We start from the raw sequence: 22092 nt of genomic DNA, 5'->3' as shown, positions 1-22092 counted from the left end.
CACACAGGCACACACACACACACACAGGCACACACACACACACACACACACACACACGCACGCACGCAGGCACACACACACACACACGCACGCACGCAGGCACACACACACACACACAGGCACACGCAGGCACACACACAGGCACACACACAGACACACACACACACACAGGCACACAGACACACACACACACAGGCACACACACACCACAAACACCACACACACACACACAGGCAGCAGCCGACACACATTACAGAGCAGAACTACCGACATTCCAAATTTAAAAAACACAATATTCGATATGAGCCATGCACTGCACTTGAACGATCGGGCAAGATTAATCCATGATTTATATTCGTCCCGTGGAAAACCGGCGAGGATATTAATGTGCAATAAAATGTTTGATTAAAACGTTACGCATGCGTTGTGGAATTGAGCATTAGTATAGAAACACTTAATATGATGATCACCTGCAAATGATGCGTCCTAACGGAGTATGATTAACGTGTGAATGCCTGAGACGTAATCAAACTGAGCTTTAACGTCGTTGGACTTGTTTTTGTTCGTTCACAAATGATTTATTATCTCTGGTTTGCTTACTACTTTGTGATAATTATAGTTTAAAAGTTATTTACAATTTTAAGATTAAATATTTTTTATTTTTACATTCCTTTTTTAGTTTATAAATATTTCGCATTTCTAACATTTTGTGAAATTGTAACGTGTATATGAACGAATCCCGACTGCAGTAACGACTTGTTAAATATATACATAATAGTCGTAAAATGTACTTTGTAAATTTTTACTTTTGTATTTAATCGTGTAGTAACATTGAATACAAGAATTACTATAAACGTTTGAAAATAATGCCTTAATAGTTGCTAGTCAGAATAAATATGTACAGTTCGTAATTGTATTAAGTATAATTGTTAACAGTTGACAAAGTTCAGAGACGGCTTCAAATACAACGTTTGTATTCTAAATAAACATGTTAAGCAAGCACTGCCGCTATGTAATCATTATCTTGAATAATCCTTTGTATAGTTTATTTCTATACAAAACAAATCATTTCAATAAATTGACAATTATCGTTAATATTATTTTTTTTGTTATTGAAATGAAACAGTTATATTTTGTAGATCTGTTGAATTTATAAATAATTAAAAACATTTAAATGTCTACTGACAATGTACACTCGGCAATTATACATAAATAATTCAATTAGAATTTAATTTATTTTCCATGTATTTTCATACGAACTTTTTTTCAAGACAATTAAAAAAAAATTATAACAGCTGGTTCATATATAGTTTTAAAAATCGAATATATTGAAATATATACCAAACTGTGTTACATATAACTGATCTGATACACTTAGCTGTAGCTATTAGTACTTACACATCTGTAGATATTGTAACATTTCAAAGATCTTGTGTAAATTATTCTAGTCTTAATCTTCTCGAAATTGTAAGTTAAGCATTAAATTTATTACGTTTTATTTTTTATTTTAACAGCTTCATTGAAAGCGGTTTCTCCGGTTTTGTTTTACGAAAAGTATTTCAAATCAATGTATTGTTTTTTCATATTATATTTATTGTTTGTTGTTTTAAAGAAAATGTAGCTTTTATTTTTATTATTTAAATAAATGATATTTTTAAATTATATGCAATTTGTTTTTTTTATATAAAAATATTTCGTTTAAAGTTACTTGAAGTCATAATAAATTAAATTATGAAAGTTAAATTTATATTATTATTATTTAAGCAATTGTAATTATCAGATAATTTCGGGATCTGTTCAAATTATTTCTTTATATAATCTTGCCAGATTTTGCACATATATTACTATTATATTTATTATATTACACGTTAAATTATTACAAATTTGTAGGCTAACGAACCTTATTTGCAACTGAAACCACTATCTGTGTTAAGAAGTTCACTCATATTAAACAATTGTATTCTTCTGTAATATCCCAAGATGTTCATTCATTCATTTCAATCGTAACGCCTCGCTACATGCTAAGTCGATCCGGGCCAAGTCAAGCCAAGCCAAAGCTACACGACTATTAGCGACGTCACGACTATTAACGACGTCACATCCGATTATAGAGTGTGAGGAATTAAATAACAACCATTCATGAATGTCATTTGCTAGTTCATACTAGAGATTGTTTCCGGTGACAACTGTATTAAGAAGGATGTCAATGATGATGATGTTAAAGGTTATTAAATAAAAGGAACAATTTTTTGCAGGTTTTTATTTACAACTTACAGTATTTTCCCCGAGCAGTCAGTAGAGCCCTACTATTGCGGTCCTTGTAACAAGGCACAATCAAGATCTATATTTATAAACGTTGCTATGCATATTGTAGGTATTCGAAAATGAATATTAAATATAGGAACCCTAAGACACAACTTAAAAGACTAGACTGCGGAATGTTATCTACAATTTAGCTACAAACGGTAGTAGGTGCTATAACGCTATCATTAATTAAATAAGTGATTAAGTCAATATTGCTTTCAAAATGACCACGTTTGCGATACCAAAGGTATCCTACGGATGTGATTTAAATTAAACTTTAAATTTATACAATAGTAAAAGTGAAAAAATACAGATAAAATCAATTATTTCATTCATAACATTCAGTAAGTATATTCATTAAAAATTGAGGCAAAGTATTGGTCATTTCACAGAATAAAATAATTGCTTTGGTCATTTTCGCAAACCAAACATTTTATAAAGGTGGACTTGTGACCAAAATGTATAACGATCCTAATGGCCTGTAATTAACTATGCGCCTGACTAAATATTACAACTTGCTAATCATATTATGCAAATAGAAAACTTAGCGAGCAATGAGAAAACTGCGACTATTTTGAGATCCAATATTTTTCTGTGTTTAATATCGTTATTATTAAAAAGAGATTATTTAAAGGATTGTCTATAGTCGACGAAGTACAAAACTTTGACTCTGTTTAAATCTAAATTGCGACTAATAAGAGACTACGATATGACGTACTAAATTGACTCGCGCTTGTATTGTCAATAAATAATTTACATTATAAAATGAATTACGATTATATTTATAAGTCGCAAGTCTTAAGGTACATAAAACCATCAGATCACAGCACATATATTAAAAAGCTTATAAATACATATAAAAGAGGATTAACTAATTTCAATAACAAATCTAAACGTATTTGCCTTTTTTTTTATTAACCTAATGGGATTAAATTTTGAAGGTCTCAGACCTTAAACAGAAGTTCAGCATACCTTAGACACATCACTAATATATCTTTTTAATTCCTTTCCCTGTATTGCTACCAATGAGACCAAAGTGCAAAAAAATATACAAATGTAATTTTGTTTAAATGAGCTATTTTTTCTTTCTTTTAATAACTCCCTTGGGGACAGCGATTGATCGCATTTATTTAACTTGTCTAGCCACCGCTAATTTTCTTACACTTTTGGTTCGTTGAGGAGAGTATAAACATTCAGCCTAAACTCCGACTTAGACTATAGTTTTACGTTACTATGACAAGTCTGAAGACATCTCGCCAATTGTCCATTTGCCATGCTAGTTACAATGCTCGTATGACACTGTATCACAATGTCGAAAATTTGATTATTGTGTGACTTTAGAATTTTAACTTTAAAATTCTTCTAAGGTCTTGTAGAAATATTACAAAGTTAAAAATACTATTTTCATAAATTAAATAAATAATTGTAACCCCATGGTTAACATGTACTGCTTTATTGCGGTTATTTGCAGAAGTACTCTCGACGGATTATCGAAGCATGTAACTAAAAAAACAAATGGACTTCACTACAATATATCGAGATGGCGTATTGCTGGTGGACGTCTATAGTTTGACGCGACCGTTGCATATATCGTTGAAGAGCTGTGTAGTGAGCGGTACGAATTCCGCGCCCGATCTGAAGAACAGTGGATCTTTGATCACATCTGGATCGAAGCCTTCCTTCTGATATTTCAGCTTCTTTAGTTTGAATGTACCTTTAAAATAAATAATATTTATTAGAAAATGCAACACGATGGTCACTTCGAACGTAAGTTTAGGTACCAAAAGGAATGGGTCTCTTTTTTAAAATTATATTTATTACAAAAGGTAATAACGGTGGCACGCAATACTAACTGGTGATTTCGATGTCGGACACGAAGCGCAGGAAGAGCGGGCGCGCGTAGGACGGCAGCGCGTGGTCGAGCGCGCGCGACAGCTGGCGCGCGTCGGCCGCCGCGTCTGCGCGCGCCGCGCCCGCGCCCCCCGCGCCCGCCGCGCCGCACGCCGCGCCCGCCGCGCTCAGCGCCACGGCCGCCATGCCGGCGCGCCCCTCCGTCTGCGGGATCTGCAGCCGTCATACGTTAACACAGCTAATATAAGACCTAGCTCGACGCCGCTTCTTAACTAGTTACATCAAAGGGTTGTAACATCTATGTCCAAAATATTAACGGTGCTTGCATGTTAACCTCTAAAATGTAGGTATCGACTGGTCAACTGAACAGACCTCTAGGAAAGGGTCCACGCCAGCTCGGCACACATCACGCTGCCCGGCGCGTTATTACGAGCTGGCGTGGCGGTCCAGCTCTACAGTACCGGTGTCTCAGGGCTCAGGTGACCACCCCTGGCTACGCACCGACACTCCGTAGACGACGCAGTCCCGCTGCTGCAGCGCGGCGCGCACGGCGTCCTCCACCTCGGCCGTGGCCACGTTCTCCCCCTTCCACTTGTACGTGTCGCCGGTGCGGTCGCGGAAGAACAGATAGCCGAGCTCGTCCGCCACGAGGATGTCTCCGCTCACGAAGGCCGCGTCGCCCGCGCGGAACACGTTGCGGACTAGCTTCTTGTTGCTGTCGGTCTACGGACACATTTACAAGAGCTTTATTATCCGTGCAACGTAGGACATTATTGGAATAAATAAAATAAATAAAAATTTCGATACGGAGTCATTTGCTTCGCTATTATACAACATATCAGATAAAAATCGAACCTTATCAACGTAGCCGTAGTATTCCCTGGCCGCGTTGCCCTGCGCGATTAGACCGATGAACATGCCGGGCTCGTCTGGAATACAGAACACCTCATTAATATCATTACTCGAACAAACGAGCATCCTTTTAAGCGGAGACGTCACGAGGTGTATCAATGAGTAATTTTATTTAAACGAACAAACATTATTCATTCTATCAGCTGAGTGTATATTATGAACTTGGAATTCATTATCTTTTGTCCTTTACACAATTGAAAATATAATGAAGCTCTGAATGTAGTTTGTCATCCCTAATTCCTGCCTACCTAACTCTTAAACCAGAGCGAAATAGATACTAATATTATTGATGTTTGCGTTTATCTATGATAATAAATAAACATTTTTAATTCAGAGATCGTTATAAAATAGTGGATATTTATGAACAAGTTCTAGATAAAACACTGAAGGTATTCTCTAGAATTTATTGCGTCTATTTAAAAAAAAAAAAACGTAAATTGTAAACCTATTTTTTACAAAACTAAGTAATTAATACAAACTGCACAACAATATGTGTTTAATATAATGTGTATAAAAATATTCTATTAGCATGGAACGCGTGACAACTTCTTCCGTTATTCGACTGGAGGTACAACCGGAAAACCGTATCCGTCCAATCGCATTAATAATACCACGATTAAATATAATTATTTATAATTTTATAAATAAAATAAAAACAGTATTTATATATTTACTCTTAGCTGTGATTAATAAAAAAAATCATAAACCCAAATTATTTGAAGTTAGAAAATATGAAATCAGTGAAAACTAAAAATTTGCGATAATGTTTTGAAATTTGAATTCATTGTTGATTTTTTTATTATTTAGTTAGATACATACACAGTATCTTTCTCCTTTTATACTAATAATTGTTATAAATGTAAACAAAACATACTGTTATAACTTTTCATCTTTCGAGAGTTAAGTTAAACAAAGGTTCGATTACGATAATAATCTCGAAATACTGTATCACTTACTGGGTAGGCATCGAATGCAGAACCCGTCTGGTCCGCGCACGAGTTCGCCGGAGTCGTCTGTGCGGACCAGCGCGATGGGGTGCAGAATCGTCGGCACCAGCTTAGGCAGGAAACCTACTGCGCCGACAGTGTTGTCCACGTTGACTGCGGAAATAAACACGACGTCAGTGTTAGACAAACATAATAAAACTAATTAATGCATACAAGTGTACCAAAAGCTCATGCCTTCTCGTGTTCAATTATCGATCGTGCATTAGTAAATAAAATTTAACATTTATTCTTTAGCTGTCTTTATTATTTACGTTATTCATCTCACGTACACTGAGTGCAAGCATCACTCAAGCAACGCACGCTAATATTTTGACGTCGAAGGGCGTACCATCGCACTAACATCTGAAAGCTAAGGCTACGAGTGAATATTAGAGTCAGTGAGTCCAGGGGTGCAGGATTAAACCAGCTTTAAATTAAACTTCCTCATCGCTCGGTGGCCAAATATTTATCAATTATATAATTATAAACAAATATCTCAGTCACTAAACTGTTTTATTTTACATTTGAGGGTAATCACGTATCTTATTTATTTTTTAAGTACAAAGCTCAACATTGTATTTGCAATTGCGATAAAACATACACAAACAAGCTGAGTGATTTACTTTGAACTAGTCGTAGTCTCCTGGAATTTTTCTTGTGTCTACTGATTGCTGGTATTATCTTAAGAACAAAATATGATATCGACTCGATACAGTTTTTACCCTTTGCATAAGAGCACAATAAAATTGATGCTAGCTTTAGATTTTAATGAAACAAATCGAATTATATTTATAAAAGCAAATAAAGAATTAAAAATAGATTCCAACAATACAAAATAATTTTTTTCTCAATTCATAATACGCGTTCTTTTTGTTCATTCAATTTTATAATAAGCGTAGGTTTGATTACAGTAATTATTGTCAGTCCGTGTATTGTATAAATTTTAAGTGTGCCTATTATATTCTATTTCAATAATAAAGTGACATTACATACAATCATTTTCATTACACGTAGTATACGACAGCGCGATGTACAGACGTCTCAGATTCAATCTATTATTAGATGTAATTAATTGCCAACTATTTTAATGTCGTTGACATTTAAATTTAACTTCTTATGTGTGTGTGCATTTGTTTTACAATTTCAGACAATGTAATGTTTAATTGACTGGCTATTTATAAAACGTTTTGCGTAAAGATTTAGTAGACGCATTTAGAACGTGCCTAGTCACCTAATATCTATATGTTTATTTCATAAACTAAATATCCGAATGTCGCTGTATGTTATATACTTATGTCAATATTAGTATACGAGTATACGAGTACATTACCCGGTTAGGTTAGGTCAGGTCAGTTAGTCATATTTCAATAGTAAATAATATTTGTATTATCTTTGAAATTTGAAGTTTACTATTTTGAATGGATTTTTCAAGTATTATGTCTTATTTAAAGCAAATTATAACTTACAATTTAACTAAATCTCAGCTGTGTAAATATAACTTGTTTTCAAAAGAAATTTAATTTAATTTTTTTTTTTCATAATAACAGTTTGTACTTATGTACGAAATAAAATGGTAGATTAAAATAATAAATAACAAATTAATAATCGTAATCAGTACTAATTACAATATCAATATAATTATCTCCATACAAAGACACAACGTGCTTGTTTCGTGTTAAGCCAAACAATGAAATCAAATACTCCAGATAATAAGTAATGCACTTACTAATGTTGGCGTTCCCCTCCGTTGCTCCGTATATTTCATTTATCTGCGGCACTTTAAACCTAAACAGAGATTGTGTTAAAATAAATAAAATTTAGTGATAGGTCTAGGAGTGACCGACCATCAGGGGAAGGCACCTTCCTACCTACTAGGTAGGTTGGGAGGGACTACCCACTCATCAGATATTTTAAACATTCTTAGTATTGTTGTGTTCCAATTATAAATATGATTGAGCCATTGTAAATACAGGCAATGGACAAATAATAGTTCCCAAAGTTGTTGGCGCATTGGGAATGTCTAAGGGCGGTTATGACGACGTATCATCAGGTCATCAGGCGCATTTGCCCGTGTAACCAATACTACAAAAAAAAATACATTCCATATATATTTTTGTTCTTTACCGTAGCTACACATTTAATAATACAGGAACACGTGCCAAGTTAGTTTAAAGGTTTGGAAGTATGCACCTCTAACCAATGTTTGCTTGTCCAATTAAATATTATAAGGTCGATAAGCCTGCTAATTACAGTGTTATTTTGTGTTGGTCCGTTTAATGAGTAAGGTAATCAGATATATAGTTTACGCTACGATGCTGGGGAGCGGAACAACCATAATAAGATGCGCTTGAGCACATAGCACTCAGTGCTCACCATGTATAAGAGAGACACGAATAATATTATTTTAATTTAATGAAGAAGACGTGCGCGCGACGAACGCTGCGTTTAAAATAAAATGATTCATCGTTCATTATAATTATCGTAGTGATTGCCCCGCTGGTCTACTGACTGCATACCATGGGTGATGCGTTCAAAACTTTTTATAATAAATAAAAATAATTGAGGCTCTATTTCAAGAAATTGTCAACAATAAGGCTTATAGCTTTTAGTAATGAAATTTGTAGTGTCATACTGATTTTATTATAAATACTTTTAAAGCAGTGTTGAGTCTTACTTTATTGATGTGTACTAGATAGGCGTTAGGCAAGAGTTACCGTGCTACTAGCGTAACCGTAGCTGTCACACAGTCAAATATAATAGTAGTATTGTAGTGCCACGCCCACCTGTCGACGACCTGCTGCCAGATGGCGGGGCGCATGCCGTTGCCCACGAGGATGCGCACGCGGTGCTGCGTGTCCGTGTCGCGCGGCGGCGCCGACACCAGGTAGCGGCACATCTCGCCGATGTACTGCGCCACCTGCCCACCGCGCACCCACGCACGGACACAACACACTTAGCATCGTCGCAAATTCATAAAAAATATTTTAGTATTTCAACTATTTTCATAGAATTAATTATACCTTTTACGTTCCCTATTCCAAAATTGGGCCTGAGTTTTTCTAGTTTTACTAGCAAAGACATTGTATGTAATTAACGATGCTTTAATATCATTAAGAAAGCACCGTGAACGATATTATGCATCGAATCGGCACCTTGAATGTATAAATGTATTAAGTGGCCCTTGGTTAGTAGATTCGGATGGCGGTTACGACTCACCGTGCAGTCATACTTGATGCAGTCGGTCCAGTAGTTGGTGACGGAGAATTTGTTGCGCAGCACGGAGGGGATGCCGTCGACCAGGGCGGCGCCCGTGCCCACCAGCCCGCCCGCCGTGTGGTACAGCGGCAGCGGGTTGTACATGCGGTCCGACGAGCGGAGCCCGAGCATGTGGACCGTCGCCACCACTATTAACAAGTACCTGCGCGAAACAAACCAGTCAATCAATACATGAGAGATTATGTCAATTTATATCCTTTGTCACCAATGACCTTTGTTAATGCATTTATCGTGCAGCAATTATTATTCTTAAACAAGGTGTATATTAAAATAATCTGTTCGAGTTATTTTAATGTAGCTAACATGTTATTTAAATACATATGTTGTAAAAAAATTATAAAACATATTTTAAGAAAAAAAAATGTTAGTTAAATCTAAATTTCACCTCACTTCGTCGTATAAACTAAGCATTTCCTTGTTTTTATGTTTCTAACGTTAGTAAGAAAATATTTAAGAACAAAATATCTCATACTCACTTTGAATTTGGTAACACAGCAGCTTTAGGCATGCCGGTTGTTCCGGACGTATATATGTAGAGGAGAGTGTCTTTGTACTGCGGCTTTTCTGTCACTATCGGGTATTCTGGTGGATGTTTGTACATTTCAGCGCGGAGGTCAATGACTCCTGGCGCACAATCCCCATACAGTTGGAAAAGTTTTAGCTCCGGTGGAAGCTGATCCCCTAGCTCTGCGATCGCTGTACAAGAAATTTAATAATAAATGTAATGACGAATTTTTTGGGTATATTATAATTGCCCATCACAACTTGGACATCGTAAGCCGAATAAGCTCATTTATCAATACAATCGAACATATGTAAGTGCCTCAACACCTGTCATGTTAAGACAGAAAACATCCAATAGTATTTCCAAGGATAGTTAGCGTCAGACAGGCGACCGTAAGTCTACCGATCCAGTGCAGTGTCGTAACAAACAGGGTCGATCCTAAATAATCGTGCTAAGGGAAATCGAATAATAAATGATCAGTTTCCTTAGAAATTTCACTTCTAAGAATATGAGAAATGTATGTCGCGCCGTTTTAGCGAATTAAGAAAAGCGTTTCATTTTAATTTAATTAAAGCAATTTTATGAACATCAAGTAATCTATTTGTGTCAGAATGGAATGCCGCGTATGATTATTTTCGTTTACGCAAGTGTAGGTAGGTAATAAGAACAACGTTTTACACGTTATATTCCTTCAAGCTCTAAACGTATACAAATGTAGGTATAAGAAACACGCAACAAACCATTTCGTTTGTACTGTTATAATTATAAAAAAAATATATGTTCAAAGGTTAAGCGGCACGTGGGTGGAAAATACAGAGAAATCAATAATCGAGTCTGGTCTACCTATCGCCGACCATAATAAATTCACTCTCTAAGCGAGTGGGTATCTAATATCCAATCTAACAGGCTATCCATTAAACATTCATTATTTTTATTGATGTTTTTTCCAAGTTTTTGTAAAATATTGATCGACAATTTGTGACGAGTATATATTTCATATGGTTACTAAAACTTCTTCTTCAATTTACACCAGAAATGCCGGATAGAGACCTCTGACGTAAGGAAAACCTCGTCCTTGAATAAAGTTTACATTATGATTTAGTTTATGGTCAATGGTCAACTGAAATGTGATTTACCATGTTATGTCCCTACCTAATGGGCACTCTACTGGGCAACTTAACCATCAAACGGGAACACAGTAATATACAGTATTGAATCAACTCATTAAATTGTATAACGTTTATAATGCTAGAGAAAAAGTAATGTTAAAGCTAAAATCTCACCACTTGCCAACGGATCAGAGAAGATGATCGCCTTTGCTTTAGCGACTTGGATGCAGTGGAGCAGAGGACGATGTCGTAGGTTATTGTTGATGAGCGCAGACACCGCGCCGAGCTTGGCCATACCGAGCCAGGTGTACACGTACTCGGCGCAGTTAGGCATGAACACACACACAACATCTCCGAGCTTCAAGCCCAAATGATCTTGCATCACCCTTGCTACTCTGTTCGAGTTATCCGCAATCTGTAATTCAGTTCAACAGATAACAAAACCACTCATAACATCAATTCAAGGGCTGAGGGTGTAAATATCGGGTTATACCTCTTTGAAGGTCCAAGTTTTGTCTCCGACCATAATGAAGCACGGTGCATCGGGATATTTCAATGCGCGCTTCGTGAACAGCTCCGCCACCGTGCAATTGTTGCGGCCCCACCGCTTCGAACGCACCATCGCATTCGCGTACCGCCATAGGAATCTGTCAGAGATCAATAATTAGGTCGTATTACCAATGACATATAGGATACATATACGTAATATTACCTCACATATTACCAATTAATATATTCTAAAGCATAAAACTTGTGAAAATTCAAATAACATTCAGCTGTGGTTTTATTTTTTTATAGCACAGGATGGCTGTTTTATTAATGGTCACCACTGCGCGTAGACGTCGTGGCGCCGTTAATAAAGTTAACAAATCCTTCCGTCCCCAATGCGCCGCCAACCTTGGGAACTAAGATGTTATGTCCCTTGTGCCTGTAGCTACACTGGCTCACTCACCCTAGCCGATACACAGCAATACTAAGGATTGCGCTGTGATAATGGATATTGCTTGGGTAATAAAGTGGTATTAACAACCCAGGCCCTGCTCGCAAATACAAAGCCGTGTCAAGTAAAAGGCTCTCTTTTATTTGCCTGAATTATGTCTCAAGCCTCATATTACACGGTAACCACGTTTTGATGGTTTATAATTAATTTAAATACATTGAGTTTAAAAATCTTTATCCGATGATTACGGGTTCAAACCTGGACTAGCACCACCGAATATTCACGTGCTTAATTTGTGTTTATAATTCATTTCGAACATTGGAGCAGCGTGGTGGGATACACTCCTAACCTTCTCCACAAAGGGAGAAGAGGTCTTAGCCCATCATAGGAAATTTACATACTGTTACTTTTATATTATATTATTAAGTTTTAAACGACCAGCACGTGGGACTAGCAAAACAAATAATTTTTGTATAAAGAGGTAACAATAGGCGACAAAGAGTACATAACATTTCAACCCGTATCAATTTAACATTTTATCTAATAACATAAGTAGGTAAAGTAACATCGATCGATATTAATTGTACTTTTCCATAGACTGTGCAGCTGTTTTCTAATTAAATATTCATACGGGAAAAATAGCATACCTTCGCCTTGGTACCTCGGCTATTTTGTTAGACATACTTCGAAACCGCCAAGTACTGATCAAATAAAATATCATAGTGCTGTGTTATCAGTTGACCATGATTTGTAAAGTAGGTTAAAAGGGCTTATAAATAGTTTTGAGTTCACTACGAAATTAATAATGTAACACATAATATTTTTAATATTATTCTACATACCTTAAATATTATTTTATTTACATAAGAATTATTAGCCTTAATAAATTCCTATAGCCTTAAAAAAAGTAGAAAAACGAAAAGTAATTTAAACATTTCGATTTTTAACTTACAGGCTTATAGGATTGTTGATAACCTTTTTATTATGATTTTCGATGCGGTATCTGATAATTGCATCAGTGCCAAAAACCAATAGTGTGCCAAAATGTAAACAAAAATTCCACACCAAATAATAGGTAGGTATAGATTTTGTTTTTCAACCTTTTATTGTCACAACAAGGAAAAGCTCCGTGTTGGGAATTCAGGTGAAATTAACGTTATAAAAAAAGTACAGATTCAGTTCGTATTCGCTTAAAAGTCAAATACATGAATACGATCGACCAATAAATTATTCTGTTTAGGCTGCGATCAAACGGCATTGCGGCGCTAGTCCGTTCCAGCGAAGTCGACGCGATCGTAATCCTATAATTAAATGAAGACCACGTAGCCTTGGTCGCACAGCGTACTCGCATGCTGAGAAATGTTTCATAACTTATAAAACTCTACTGGCACGATCAATAACCAATTTAAAAGCTCTTTAATTATACATAACTCTAAAATTGCATTCTATACTTGAAGTATTTCTTCTTCGCCGAAGCAATGACGTTTCGACAGTCAATTCGACACAGTTCCGTATTATTGATAAAAGTTTACTCCTAAAAAATTCAACAATTTAACATGATCGCGCCTACATCATAGCTGATATTCAATTTTTTCTTAACCTAAATGTACATATCCTATATATCAGCATTTATCATATGACGAAATAAAAAAAAAACTAACTGTTTTGCACAGAAGAACTAGTTACCAGTTCCAGTTTGAGACAGAATAAAATTGTGAAATCTTACTACAAGATTTGTTTTAGATTAAGATGTCAAGATAAAGAAGATAACGGAAATCAGGAACGTAGAACTCGACAGTTATCTGTGTATGTGATATATTTTAAAATACTTCCACATATATATATTATTTAAATAATTTACTTGTGTTGTAGTCAAAGCTTCCTCCGACTTGTCTTAACAAATGTAAAGCGACTGTTCAAAGACTTCAATTCACTATAGATAATACTATACTAGTTCTATTAATGTGCTTGAAGTGCACAAGAATCTGGAAATATTCTCTGATTAAACTGTAGCATTTTTTTTTATAAAATACAGAAGTTGTTCTGGCGTTATAACTCCTAATATCCACAGGAAATAAACAGCCAAAATAAAGTTAGAACTATAAATTTCTCGTATATATCTAATCTGTGGCTTAACTCCGCCCTGTTAAACTAGAAGAGCGAGACGTAGATTGCGGAAATAAGTGGCGCCAGCGCTAAAAACTCAAAATTACTAAGAATATTCGAGTGAAGTTTTTGAATAAAATATTATCTAATACACAACACAATCAAGATTGCTTCCGTGTTACCTAATACATTCGCACTCAAATACGACCGTTTAATTCTTCCTTTTTGCTTTGCTTTTTTGTTCCGTATAAAATAGCAAAAATACGGAAAATTGGGCCACCTAATGGAAATTGGTCACCAGCGGCTATTAACACCGGTGGTGTAAGAAATACTAATCATACTTTATATCGCCAATGTTCTTACAAACCTTGGGTTTAAAGAAGTTAGGAACTTTTTGCTTCAATTGTACTTACTCACTAACCCTTCAAAACCTTTGATGGTAGAATATAAGGGGTGGTACCAACTAAAACCGACTCGCACATAGCCCTACCATAACGGAAACTAATGATAAGAAAAACGCTGCAATTAAAAACGTCGTCTGTCTAACTATAGTTTTCAAATTGCTCTTGTTGAAAAAAAATGCCTAGATTCTTGGAGTTGCTCCATATCGTACAATATTGTTGTTTCAAAACATTTTGCTCAATTGATTTTTGCCGTTGCCGTAAATTGCTTGATATTTTGCACGTCACAATCGGTCAATTCTACTCACAATCGAGTAATTTTCATTGTCCGTGTAAGCGTACCTTTAATGCTCCTATATTAAAGTAATTATAGTAGTCATAACGTGAAATCAGAGTAAACAAATAAAAACTTAATAATTTTTATTTTTCAGACGCCACTGATTGTTGTTTATAAATTTACGCAAAGAAAATCTTGCGGCAGATTAATTTTATTGCTGTCATACATATATGTCTACACTTGTATTTGTACTAATATTAGAGACGCGAAAGTAGCTGCGTGCGAATTTGATGATATCTACATACTTCTCATGCTCCGAGCTGAGATGGCCCAGTGGTTAGAATGATCTTAACCAATGATTGCGGGTTCAAACCCAGGCAAGAACCACTAGATATATGTGCTTAATTTCTGTATATAATGCATCTCGTGCTCAGCGGTGAAGGAAAACATCGTGAGGAAACCTGCTGTGTCTAATTTCATCGAAATTCTGCCACACGTGCATTCCACCAACCCGCATTGGAACAGCGCGGTGGAATATGTTCCAAACCCTCTCCTTAATGGAAGAGGAGGCCTTATCTCAGCAGTGGGAAATTTACAGGCTGTTTTTTTACTTTTTTAAGTATCTAGATACTTCTTAATACCTAAAACGTTCGTATCCCTCTTTCCCCTCAAACGCAGAATAGTTCGATAACTAGAACTTTATTTTACGTGTTTTCTTAAAATATTGAATTTCTATTTGACATTGACATCATAAATAAGTTTTAAATTAAAACTAAACCGATATCGTCCGTTGTCACGGAGATATTCGACCATGACATATAAACCAACATACAGATAACCATCCACACACTAAAATATTTAATTTTTTTACTAAAACATTAAACCCGTTAAAAAAATTAACTTGAGAAATTTTATCGTTATTTATTAAACAAAAAGTTTGTATTTATTACAATCATTACCGTTTAAAATATAATGATGTTAACTCAAAGATAACTACAGGAAAAACTGGAGTTCGCACGCACAATGGGCAAAGTTCAAATTAATTTTAGCTCGCTACATATAACCACTGCAAGTGTTGCGTACCTACCTAGATTCTCGTGAGCTTTAAAAAATAAACATCACTTGAACGTATATAATACAAATATACGAATTTTCTATTACAAATTTATACGAATGTCAACTATTATATTAATGAGTTGTTATTTCTGGTGTCTATATGATTATATGGGCATCCTTTCAATAAAACATTCCTGAAAATAATTTCTGAAATCCTAGAAACGTCAAGAACCTAATAAATAATGATTACTAATTACTCCGACATGTTCAATTTTCTTAATTCAAATTACCATTCGCAACCAAAACAAATGGCTTGAGACGAGACATTGTGCTGAACAGCCCTTTGATATTTTTCTCCGCAAACAAAGGATACAAGTGAGAGCTACACAGGGCTTATTTATTAGTAACGCTTATTTGAGAAAGGTCATCGACTTATAACCGCGTAAATACCTTTTCCTGGAGTTTATTGACGAGCTTTAATCAAATAGTTAATTAGTGGGACTCACGCGAAACTCCGCGTTGATTAAATTTTTTTTTAGAAATTTCGGAAATAAATTATAATTTCGGAATTTTTATATGGATTTCATCAATCATTTTCTTGGTTTCAATATATCAACTCATAACCTGATTCACGTAAAATAGTAATCATTTCCAATTTTCTAACAGCTGAAATTGTACATGATATCTGATATTTCTTAACCCTATTAGATCATTAAAACACTACTATGGTTTAAAAATTAAGCATCTATCCTGATAAATAGTTTTAATATGAAATTTAAAAAAAAACGATATTATATCTCCAGTAGGTGGTATAGTGCGCTTAGACATTCCGATAAAAAAAATATTACTACGATCTAAATTGTCTACAAAAAAAATATCGTTGATTTTTTAGTAAGATCCAGGTCAGACAACCCAACGCCCCTTGAGACTGCACCGATGTAGATTAAAATTAATATTTATAAAGAGTTTAGATAGCAAAAAGATTACGGCTAAATTTAAAAACGTAAGTATCTATTTGAAAGAAACCTCTTTGCTACTTGCAGTATTAAAACAGAAAAATCGTTTATGAAAGAACTGTTTGTTCTTCGAACATCTACATTAGGTATACATTTTTTATTTCACAACGAACGTCGTTGATATTCACACTAAAAAACCTTTGCATATGTTTATAAATGTTACGACATTTTTAATTCTGTAAATTGCTATCTACTTGCAAAGAAAATTCTTAGCAATTGTGGTTTTTAAGATGGTTTATAAGACCTTACAGTTTACAATCCTTATCAACCACCTGTACATATGTTTTAATGAGCCCAATGACACTGGCATCTCAACCGGTGATTGCGAGTTCAAACCCACACAAACGCACCTGAATTTTCAGGTGACATATTCGTGTTTGTCATCCATTTCCTGCTTGATAGAGAATAAAAATATCAATCACGTGTATTCTCTTACCCACGCATACATCGAAGTCTGTTTGATCGTACCATCAAAAGTAGAGAAGATCTTAGTCTGGCAGTAGAACATTTAGAAACGAGTACCTTCTTTTTGTAGCCCATTTAAAGTTTTAAAGCCCATTTAAACATTTAAAGTTAATATACTGAACTTAATAAATATTAGATAAATAAAGAAAAACAAGCAATGTTAGGCATCAAATTATTCTTTCTTGCTTTAACCAAGTCTTATCCAATTACGTTTAGTGGTCTGGGCTGAATTTCGTATTTTTAATATTAGTAAAGAATAACTAACGTGATTAATGATTTTATCCTTTATGACGTCAAAATTGTTTCTAATATATCAATACCTATTTTTCTTTACTTATTCCAAGACTGTTTATATTTTCCGCCTTTTATCTTGTAAAGTGTATTCATGTCAATATTATAAATAGACTAGTCATTCAAGTAAAATCAAACACACAAATTACCTAAGCAATTATTATTTTTTTTATCAATGAGCTATTAGTCTTGTTTAGTTACTAATTACTCATAACAATTATTACCTCCATGGCATAGCCACTTAAACATCCGCAAAAGTGGTATTAAATAGTAATTGGCTCGTAAGATTATTGTTTTTTTAATTAATTACAATAATAAAAAACTGACTAATTTTGTATGAAAAAATACTAAAGAGAAAGACCTCAATTCTCAAGAAGAAAACTGCCCTTGAAACACATACTGTGTCTCGAAAGTCCGTTGGAGTACTAAAATACCAACTTCAAAGCACTACTAAAGCTACCACGTAAAATTGTTGCAAATGGCAAAGCAGTCAAAATAACCTCAAATTATATAAAAACAGTATAACAAAGATATCCACATATATAGAAAGTAAAAATACACTAAGAAATAAGAATATTTTTTAATTATATATTTATATAAATTAACATGAAATTATTAAATAATAAAAGTATACATTTTTACATTTTGCCTTCAGCGATTGTCGGAGCTTTTTACATTAAATTGTAGCTAATTATAATAACAAAAGTACAAAGCGCTGTTAAATAAAAGTTGTTTTCTTTTTAGAAGATTACATTATAACATTAGAATGTAACTATTATAAGATGTTTCCTTATTTCAGTTTCAATTTATCCTGATAAACATATAGGTATGTCATTTTATTATTAAATGACTGACTGTCAAGTGTCATACTGCTTCAACCGATGGGTCAAATGGGATAAAATTTTGCATAGGAATTCTATATGAAACTTAAAGATCTCTATGAAAGGATAAGGAGGATCTTCCAAAATTCATTCCGTAAGGCCTTCATGGGGTAATCAGTTTATATGGAAATTCGGCATTAGTAAATTTAGATACATGGAAATCTATATTTATGAATATACCAATCGGTTCCTTTTTTTAAAAAATTCATCACCAAATTCAAAAGTCGGAAGTATGAAAATCGATATATACTGTTTTAAAGTAAAAAGAAAGTCTTTTGTAATTTTAGTAAGAGTAAGTTTAATAAATAAATATTTTCGTATACAAAAGCCTGAAAGAGACTGAATTTATTTATACGTCATAAAAAGTACATCATGAATCTATATGATTTAGACGCAAAAAATATTCTTAATCTTTCTTCGTAAGATGTAGGTACTATTTTATTCAAGGCCAATAAATGTAAAGCTTTTGTAATTCCTTGGTTATTACTTAAATTATGCTTTTAGAATATTGCTTATAATGTTATTATGTTAAGTGAATAATTAAACATAAATGTGAGTTACAATTATCGAATTTCTAAACCTTTTCGTGACCGAAATGTTCCGTTACCTCTGAATCTGAAACTGTATCGTTAGTTGGCATTAAACTGAAGAAGTTTATTTTTTAAAATACGACGCGGTGCTAGCCGTAATGTTGAGTAACATGTGAGTAACATCGATCGAAGACTTAACCATGTTGGCGCCAGCAGTACATAGTTAATGCTTTCAAATAAAAATAATCTAAATCAAACTATAAACGTTCAAAAAGTTTTCATGTAACGTTTATTCCTTGATTCGATGATTTGGGATTATTTTGCGATTAAAATGCACATGTTATTATTACCATAATGTAACCAAATGTACTTATTGAATGTATAAATAATTATGTAAGCTCCTCCTACTTCGGGGTCAATAAAATTGTGTATAATTTTGTATTAAACTTTTTAATATACTCTACTAATTGTTAACTATTTAGCAGTCGATAGACAGTTGTAGACATTTATATAATTGAGTATTTTATAAATTACAATGACCCCAGCTAGTAGGAAGGTAGGTCTTTTTATGCTAACAATATTTTTGTTCAAGCGAGGGAATTCAAGTTAACATTTTAATTATGGAATGAGTGAACAAATGAACTTTATATTTAAGTATTGGTGCGAATTTTGGCTATTGAACTTAGTCATTAGTCGAAAAAAAATTAACTGCGACTGTATGCAATTTGTAGAAAAAAAATTGGCGATACTTGACTAAAGAAATTTGATTGGCTACCTACCTGTATATCTAGTCTATAGGAAGTAGGATCGAAATAACTGCGGCTTGAACTTGATTTCATTCCAGGTCAATATCGCAGAATTTGCTTAACTCCAGTAGTCATTGAATAAAATAAACCTCGCGTAAAACATTTTTTCAAACCAAAATTACTTACCTTTTTTAAATTAATTATTTTATCAATTTAAAACGGATGTAATTGTCACTTGTACAATAAATAGGTACTTTTTATGCTAATTGATAACGGATAGCAATTCAGTTTTAATGCCGTATTTTATCCTTAAACACATACAAATGTAATACTGACTGCGCACGTTTCTATTTTAACTACCTATGATACTATGGGTGATGGTTCTGTTTGATTACATAAAATGCGACACATTCTAGGTAATTCGTTATATAATAATGCATAACACTTATTGCACATTTGAACCGTGTAACTAGCTTTTAAGGCAAAGACCAAAATATTATAAAATCTTGTAATAAGATTCTAAGATAATATTAATAAAGTAAATACAAATCATATGTTAACGAGAAGGATTTAGTTATAGATTTGAAATCGGATGAATGAAAAACTATAAGGATTCTTTATCGCCGCGAAACCTATTAAAGACATAAGTATGCGAAAAGCGTATCAGCCGTCTAGCCATCATTTTATTATAATAGGTATATCGGTACGCAAATATTTACTCTTATTGCAGGTACTTGTACTTTATACGTCACATGACGGATAAGGATAAGGGCACAGTACACGTGAATACTTGTATTTAAAGTAAATACTGTGCCATGTAAGAGGATGTTAAAATTACACTAATTATATCCAACAGACAATTACTATTTATTAGGCGTCTACTAAACTACCACAATTTTAATGTACAGTACAAAATGCGCCGGGTGTTATAAAACTTTTATATTTTGTGACGGTATTAAGATTTAATATTTCAAATATTAATAATATCAGTTAGATCATAGAACCTCGACAAAATATAAGCAAATATAAGCGTATGTCATTCTTTACACTATGATAAACGTAGGTTCTATTGTAATAGTAAATAATCAATTCAAAAGATAAAGTACGGTCTTGATTTAAAAATCAAAAGCCGTATATCACGTTGCTAGAAATTAATCAACTACCTTACATACAATTTTAAACAGTCTACTTTAATTCTTTGTTCCAAAGCTACTCAAAATAAATGTTTAGTATTTCGTCCAACGTTTTAACTACAGAAATAAAATTCTCTTGTCTATTTACACACGACAAACGTCACAATTATTAGTCGAAGGGTTTTAATACTCACTTGAAATCCCTGGGTAATGTTTTCACGATCACATAAATTCGTTTCCTGTATCGATAGACGCAAGGCGCGACCGCGAGGATCGCAAAAATTGCCGCTTTCGAGAGCGTACTCAGCACGGCGGCCATCGCGGCGGCTAATGCCATGAGGGCGACGAGCGCTGCCAAAAGCGCGTCCATGCTGGCGATCGGCCCAGTGGGACGCACCAAAATCTATCTACACACTGGGAACCAAACAAACGCACTGATAATACGTAAACGCCGCGCGTATGCGTGCACCGGCAATGAACAGTTTTCTGTAAATGCGCAAGGACGTGCGCCCAACGCCACGCGACACGTCAATGGCGGAGCGCCCCTCGGCACCAGATGCACATGCGCGAACAGCTGATCCCCGAAGGGACCGCTTGATACACAAAAAAATAACCGTTACCTAACTCATGTAAATATACTACAAAAAAATGTGACAAAAATGTATGACAATTTATCTATGCGATAAATTTTACTGACATTTTGTTATTTCGGTTTGATTCCAAAATTCAAATATGACGTATATATCAATTTTATTTTTTCTGCATACAGAATGGTATGCAGCATGGTATCTCAAAATGAATAAAGTTCTGTTTAAAGTTGCTTTACCTACAACGGTTTCATATTTAAGCTCTTTTTTAATCATATCCTAAAGCCTTATACATATATTGTGTTTACCACATTAAAACATCAATATGATAAACGGTTAACAGATTAGCGCGTCTGTGTGTGGTTTAACGGTAATCATTATAAGTTGATCGAATAGGATTAGGAATGCAAAACTGTGACAGGCATTACAAAACCAACACAGTTCTAATAAATCGAAACTTTATGTTCATAGCGAATTGTCGTCCAGCAAATTTATCAAATAATCTAACTATTACATAGTACAAACCAATGCTTTGTGAGCCCGGTCCTCTTTACAGTAAACACATAGAAGTACCTGATGGTATTTATGGTACCTCGATTCATTGAAATAAGCATTAGAATATGTAAAACGCATTGCCTCAGGTAGGTAGGCAATGCGTCTTTACTTACGAACCTTAGCCGGTATATCGATTCCTGCTTTTTAATATTCATTATAAGCCAA

The 22092-nt window shown here is 34.3% G+C and overlaps 1 protein-coding gene across 1 annotated transcript; it reads right to left on the bottom strand.

Annotated features, from left to right (window-relative positions):
• Nucleotides 1-2977: 2977 nt before the first annotated feature.
• Nucleotides 2978-21349, bottom strand: LOC124531014 (long-chain fatty acid transport protein 4-like). Its single transcript, XM_047105402.1, has 12 exons — nt 20980-21349; nt 11437-11590; nt 11118-11358; nt 9806-10025; nt 9270-9471; nt 8837-8970; nt 7780-7838; nt 6024-6167; nt 5011-5084; nt 4657-4878; nt 4158-4368; nt 2978-4018 (listed from the first exon to the last, which is right to left on the bottom strand). Exons 1-12 carry the CDS (start codon nt 21153-21155, stop codon nt 3867-3869), a joined length of 1989 nt encoding a protein of 662 aa, XP_046961358.1. The 5' UTR covers nt 21156-21349; the 3' UTR covers nt 2978-3866.
• Nucleotides 21350-22092: the final 743 nt, after the last annotated feature.

The sequence above is a fragment of the Vanessa cardui genome, chromosome 7 (assembly GCF_905220365.1).
Source record: "Vanessa cardui chromosome 7, ilVanCard2.1, whole genome shotgun sequence".
Taxonomy (NCBI): domain Eukaryota; kingdom Metazoa; phylum Arthropoda; class Insecta; order Lepidoptera; family Nymphalidae; genus Vanessa; species Vanessa cardui.
Note: the sequence above shows the minus strand (reverse complement) of the source record. Positions and strands in the feature narration are given on the sequence as shown.